A 6,804-nucleotide genomic window follows, 5' to 3' on the forward strand; every position below is an offset into this window, starting at 1 on the left:
AGGAATTTCTTCACTCAGAGAGTTGTGAATCTTTGGAATTCTCTATCACAGAGGGCTGTGAGTGCTGAATCGTTGAGTGTATTCAAGGCTGAGACCGATAGATTTTTGGACTCTAGGGGAATCAAGGGATATGGGGATCAGGCGGGAAGGTGGAGTTGAGGTCGAAGATCAGCCAAGATCTTATTGAATGGCGGAGCAGGCTCGAGGGGCCGTATGGCCGACTCCTGCTCCTAATTCTTATGTTCTTACATCCATCCGTGCTCCCCTGGGATTGAGCTCAACCCTCAATTAACGCACTCACAAAAAAAAAACAAGTTTCTCCTCAAATGATTTAATGGACAATAAATACGACTCTCAAGTGTTCTCCGGGATGCTTTAGTTTTATTATTAAGTACAGTTACTTCTTAGTACAGGCAGGCAGCTTTTTCGTGCCCCCGCTGGTAGGTGAGCTCTTCCTGGCCTAGTGCTGGATTCGGCGAATGGACTGCAGCTGGTTGGTGTGGGCCTGGGTGCTGTACTCATTGTAGCTCTTGAACTCACCGTTGTGCCTGTCTCTCTCAAAGATGTACTGGTAGCCCCTGTATCCTGGATACTGGTAGGCAACCCACCTGTAACAATAACAACATGCATTTATGCAGCGGCCTGTAATGTAGTAAAAAAGTCCCTGAGGCGCTTCGCGGGGAGCGATTATCAAACAAAAAATTGACACTGAGCCACAGAAGGAGATACTAGGATAGGTGATCAACAGCTTGGTCAAAGAGGGAGGTGTTAAGGAGTCTTAACAGAGGAGAGAGAGGTGGAGAGAGAGGGGTGGAGAGAGAGGTGGAGAGAGGGGTGGAGAGAGGGGTGGAGAGAGAGGTGGAGAGAGGGGTGGAGAGAGGGGTGGAGAGAGGGGTGGAGAGAGGGGTGGAGAGAGAGGTGGAGAGAGGGGTGGAGAGAGAGGTCGAGAGAGAGGTCGAGAGAGGGGTGGAGAGAGAGGTGGAGAGAGAGGTGGAGAGAGAGGTGGAGAGAGGGGTGGAGAGAGAGGTGGAGAGAGAGGTGGAGAGAGGGGTGGAGAGAGAGGTGGAGAGAGGGGTGGAGAGAGAGGTGGAGAGAGAGGAGAGAGGTGGAGAGAGGGGTGGAGAGAGAGGTGGAGAGAGGGGTGGAGAGAGGGATGGAGAGAGAGGTGGAGAGAGGGGTGGAGAGAGGGGTGGAGAGAGAGGTGGAGAGAGGGGTGGAGAGAGGGGTGGAGAGAGAGTTGGAGAGAGAGGTGGAGAGAGGGGTGGAGAGAGGGGTGGAGAGAGAGGTGGAGAGAGAGGTGGAGAGAGAGGTGGAGAGAGGGGTGGAGAGAGAGTTGGAGAGAGAGGTGGAGAGAGAGGTGGAGAGAGAGGTGGAGAGAGGGGTGGAGAGAGGGGTGGAGAGAGAGGTGGAGAGAGAGGGGTGGAGAGAGAGGTGGAGAGAGAGGTGGAGAGAGAGGTGGAGAGAGGGGTGGGGAGAGGGGTGGAGAGAGGGGTGGAGAGAGAGGTGGAGAGAGAGGTGGAGAGAGAGGTGGAGAGAGGGGTGGAGAGAGAGGTGGAGAGAGAGGTGGAGAGAGGGGTGGAGAGAGAGGTGGAGAGAGAGGTGGAGAGAGGGGTGGAGAGAGAGGTGGAGAGAGGGGTGGAGAGAGAGGTGGAGAGAGAGGTGGAGAGAGAGGTGGAGAGAGGGGTGGAGAGAGAGGTGGAGAGAGGGGTGGAGAGAGAGGTGGAGAGAGAGGTGGAGAGAGGGGTGGAGAGAGGGGTGGAGAGAGAGGTGGAGAGAGAGGTGGAGAGAGAGGTGGAGAGAGGGGTGGAGAGAGGGGTGGAGAGAGGGGTGGAGAGAGAGGTGGAGAGAGAGGTGGAGAGAGGGGTGGAGAGAGGGGTGGAGAGAGAGGTGGAGAGAGAGGTGGAGAGAGAGGTGGAGAGAGGGGTGGAGAGAGAGGTGGAGAGAGAGGTGGAGAGAGGGGTGGAGAGAGGGGTGGAGAGAGAGGTGGAGAGAGAGGTGGAGAGAGGGGTGGAGAGAGAGGTGGAGAGAGAGGTGGAGAGAGAGGAGGAGAGAGGGGTGGAGAGAGAGGTGGAGAGAGAGGTGGAGAGAGGGGTGGAGAGAGGGGTGGAGAGAGGGGTGGAGAGAGAGGTGGAGAGAGAGGTGGAGGGAGAGGTGGAGAGAGCGGTGGAGAGAGAGGTGGAGAGAGAGGTGGAGAGAGAGGTGGAGAGAGGGGTGGAGAGAGAGGTGGAGAGAGGGGTGGAGAGAGGGGTGGAGAGAGGGGTGGAGAGAGAGGTGGAGAGAGGGGTGGAGAGAGGGGTGGAGAGAGAGGTGGAGAGAGAGGTGGAGGGAGAGGTGGAGAGAGCGGTGGAGAGAGAGGTGGAGAGAGAGGTGGAGAGAGAGGTGGAGAGAGGGGTAGAGAGAGGGTGGAAAGATTTACAGAGCCAATTCCAGAGCTTAGGACCTCGGCAACTGACGGCACAAGAGCTTGTTTGGCTCGCTATTGCCAGGCCTCAAGGAGGCCAGGGTCTCAAAATCATGGGGGCCTCTTGGTTGCCTGCATAAGGGGGCCAAGCAAAACCATCCCAGAAGGCAAAACTGACCCTATTGACAGTGATGAGCCCACAAGTTGCTCCCTTTTTTGAGCGCAATTCAGTTCCATCCATTTTGTACTCACCCCTCACATTATTTTGCCCAATACGCAATACCTCACTTCAAACTCCTGGCCAAGGTGGCGTGCGTGCCCTCGGGCGGTGTGGGGGGAAAGGTGGGGGAAGTTGGGGGCGGGGGTGGGTGGGGGGGCAGGTACGTGGACATTACCGCCAGCACGACCACTGGTTACTTACGCTCCAGAGTTGACCTTGATGGAAGCAACCTCCTTGTTACACCAGCCCATGGCCTGCAGAGACGGGTAGTCATCACACAGCTCAAACTTGTGGCCTTGGAAGTTCTCATTGTCGTACAGGGAGATCTTACTGTCGCTGTGGTTCTGGGAACAGAGAGAGAGAGAGAGAGTGAAAGTGGCTGTGTTGTAAATTTGTAATATACACCACCTCAGGTCTTCAGAAGGACATCAACTGCAAGGTGCTAACTTCAGACTTTCTGATGTGAAGCTTGTTCATTTTCCTAATTGAACCCTGAATGCAATGCATTCCAGCCCATGTGTTGTCTTACATGCAACACATTTCAATCTGTGTGTTGTCCTATGCATAGACCACCTCAATCCTTGCATATCCTGCATGTAACATACTCCAGTCCATGTATTACCCTATGTGTAACTTTTTTTTATACATTCACGGGATGTAAGCGTTGCTGGCAAGGCCAGCATTTATTGCCCATCCCTAATTGCCCTTGAGAAGGTGGCGGTGAGCTGCCTACTTGAACCGCTGTAGTCCATGTAGTGAAAGTACTCCGGTCCATGCATTTTCCTGTATCTAACATACTCCAGTCCATGTAATACCCTGTGTGTAACATGCTCAAGTCCATGTATTATCCTGTATCTAACATACTCCAGTCCATGTAGTACCCTGTGTGTAACATGCTCGAGTCCATGCAGTATCCTGTGTGTAACATGCTCCAGTCCATATGTTATCCTGTATATCTAACATATTCCAGTCCATGCATTACCCTGTGTGTAACATACATGCTCCAGTTCATGTATACTTGCATTGGAGGCAGTTCAGAGACGATTCACATGGTTGATTCCTAAGTTGAGGGGGTTGACTTATGAAGAAAGGTTGAGCAGGTTGAGCCTATACTCATTGGAATTTAGAAGAATGATAGGTGATCTTATTGAAACATAAGGTACTGAGGGGGCTCAGCAAGGTAGATGCAGAGAGGATGTTTCCCCTCGTGGGGAAATCTAGAACTCGGGGGCACAGTTTCAGAATAAAGGGTCGCCCTTTTAGAACTGAGATGAGGAGAAATTTCTTCTCTCAGAGGGTCGTAAATCTGTGGAATTCTCTGCCCCAGAGAGCTGTGGAGGCTGGGTCATTAAATACATTTAAGGTGGAGATAGACAGATTTTTACAAGATAAGAGAGTGAAGGGTTATGGGGAGCGGGCAGGGAAGTGGCTTTGAGCCCAAGATCAGCCATGATCTTATTGAATGGCGGAGCAGGCTCGAGGGGCCAAGTGGCCTATTCCTGCTCCTATTTCTTATGTTCTTCTTATGTTCTTATGTATTATCCTGTATCTAACATACGCCGGTCCATGCGTTATCCTGTATGTAAAATGCTCCAGTCCATGAGTTGCCCCTTATGTAAGGCACCTCAGCCTGTGTGTTGTCTCTGTGTATAACACACTCCCGCCTGCGTATTATCCCTTCTATGGGGCGGTGGGTGGGTAGGGGGAGACCTGTTCTGTACAATCAGTATCCTGATGCTTTATAAACGTGCTTGGAATTTGATGACATGTAGTGCACAGAGGAGACCATCCCTCAATATTATCTCATTTTGATAGCCACAGGCTTGGAGTTACTGATATAAAGGCTGAGAGAAAGAGTTGAAGATTGCGAGGGACTTACAGCGCACTTGATAGGGCGGAAAGAGAGCAGGTGCTCTGTCCTGTAGCCGCTGTTTCCACTCCAGGCATCCCAGCGGGGGTAGTCTCCCTTCTCCAGAATGAACTGCTGTCCCTGGAACTCTGGATACTCGTAACCCGCCCAGCTACAAGTGAGACAGGGAGAGAAGACACTCAATGACTCGCCCCGCAAACAGAGGCCCGCTCACGAAACCTGATGCACCACAGTCTCCGATCACGTACCGCTCCCCCGCCGCCCCCCACCCCCGCCGCCCCCCACCCCACATTTTTCTCCTCTCCTGAAGGTGCCGACTCACGTTGGTTCCGTGGGCGTGTCGCCCGTTCCGAAACCAACCCCAGAGGAAATTCTTCATTCGAATTCTTTTGAAGTGCAGAGACTGTTGTAATGTAGGAAACGCGGCAGCCAATCTGCGCACAGCAAGCTCCCACAAACAGCAAGCTGATAATGACCAGATCATCTGCTTTTTGTTAGTGATATTGATTGAGGGATAAATATTGGCCCAGGACACCGGGGGAGAACAATGACTACTCTTCAAAAAAAGCACTTCATTGGCTGTAAAGCGCTTTGGGACGTCCTGAGTTTGGGAAAGGCGCTGTAGAAATGCAAGTCTTTCTTTTTTCTTGAAAGGACACTTCAGAGGGCATTAAATGTCAACCACACAGCGTAGGCTCACATGTAGGCTCCCTTCCCTGAAGGGCCATTACTGAACCAGTTAGGCTCCTACAGCAAGCTTTCATTGGTGTTATTTCAGGTGGCAACCTACAAGTGGTCAGATTTATTCAACGGAATATCAAAAATTACCACGGTGTGTGACTCTTGAACTGGCAGCCACTGGGATGCCAGTCCGGAGTACTATCAGCACTACAGCACCTTAGCCGTATGGTTAATTGGGAGTTGGACAAGGGATACTCTTTCACAGCACATGTTTGTGGAGCTTTAGTCTGTATCCAACTACACCACGTACCTGACCTGGGAGTGCCGGAGATGCTGAAATGGAAAGTGTTACAGCCCCCTGGCACTGACATCCTTCACGGCGATGAGCACACAATTCACAATAACAACAACAACAACTTGCATTTATATCGTGCCTTTGACGTTGTAAAACATCCCAAGGCGCTTCACAGGGGCGATTATCAAACAAAATTTGACACCGAGCCACAGAAGGAGATATTAGGGCATGAGACCAAAAAGCTGGGTCAAAGAGGCGGGTTTAAGAAGCGTCTGAAAGGAGGGAAGAAATGTGGAAGGGTTTAGGGAGGGAATTCCAGAGCTTAGGGCCTAGACAGCTGAAGGCCAATGGTGGAGCGATTAAAATCAGGGGTTGCGCAAGAGGCCAGAATTGGAGGAGCGCAGAGATCTGGGAGGGTTGTAGGGCTGGAGGAGATTACAGAGATAGGGAGTGGGGGGGGGGGCCATGGAGGGATTTGCAAACCAGGATGAGAATTTTAAAATCGAGGTGTTGCCAGACCGGGAACAAATGTAAGTCAGCGAGCTACAGGGTGAACGGGACTTGGTGCGAGTTGAGATACGGGCAGCCGAGTTTTGGATGAGCTCAAGTTTACGGAGGGTGCAAGGTGGGAGGCCGGCCAGGAATAGTCGAGTCTACAGGTAACAAAGGCATGGATGAGCCAGTAGTTCCGGCCACCATTCAAAATCTAGCATCATGTGTCGTCCGATTAGGCACTTTACAGCCTCCCAGACTCAATATCGAGTTCAACAATTTCAGATCATAACCTCGGCCCCCATTACATTTTTACTTATTTTTTATCCACACCTTTGTTTTGGCCCTCCCCCCCTTTTTTTCTCTCCCACATGACAGCTGTCTCCCATTCTGCCAGCGCATTTCACATCTCATCTAGAGCTGTCTTTTGTCTCCACTAGTCCTATCATCATCTCGTCTGGTTTTGAATACCTCTTAATGTCTCTTCACTTCTCTTTTGTTCTCTCCCAGCCTGGCCTCTTAATCTATTTCATTTCCTGTGCTTTTTCAGTCTTGACAAAGGGTTTCGACCTGAAACGTTGACTCTATTTTCTCTCCACGGATGTTGCCTGGCCTGCTGAGTTTTTCCAGCATTTTCTATTGTTATTTCGGATTTCCAGCATCCGCAGTATTTTGCTATCGTATCATGTGTCATCCTCTACGCTTTACCAATGGTTGAGATCATTATTTGGAGGGGGGAGGGGTGCGCATGGAATACTTACGGTCCGCATTCCACCTTAACGGATCGGATCTTGTTGAATCCCCGCTCCATGATGTTAGGACATTCCAGCATAAACTCGCAATGC

General features: G+C 51.4%; 1 protein-coding gene across 2 annotated transcripts in view; it reads right to left on the bottom strand.

Annotated features, from left to right (window-relative positions):
• Positions 1 to 331: 331 nt before the first annotated feature.
• The window catches only part of LOC147120653 (beta-crystallin A2), an 11,640-nt gene continuing 5,167 nt past the window's right edge, over positions 332 to 6,804 (bottom strand). The window contains exons 1-4 of one of the 2 annotated variants that reach the window (XM_085983870.1): positions 6,721 to 6,804; positions 4,501 to 4,642; positions 2,823 to 2,965; positions 332 to 608 (exon numbers count right to left, since the gene is read on the bottom strand). The exon at positions 6,721 to 6,804 is cut by the window's right edge and continues 80 nt beyond it. In XM_085983870.1, coding sequence (XP_085839996.1) covers positions 461 to 608; positions 2,823 to 2,965; positions 4,501 to 4,642; positions 6,721 to 6,804 — 517 coding nt within the window. In that variant the 3' untranslated portion in view covers positions 332 to 460. The remainder of the gene's footprint in view (positions 609 to 2,822; positions 2,966 to 4,500; positions 4,643 to 6,720) is intronic. The other variant, XM_085983869.1, reaches the window with a different exon arrangement.

The sequence above is a fragment of the Somniosus microcephalus genome, chromosome 4 (genome assembly GCF_052327205.1).
Source record: "Somniosus microcephalus isolate GS21.2 chromosome 4, FLI_Smic_1.0, whole genome shotgun sequence".
NCBI classification, from domain to species: Eukaryota; Metazoa; Chordata; class Chondrichthyes; order Squaliformes; family Somniosidae; genus Somniosus; species Somniosus microcephalus.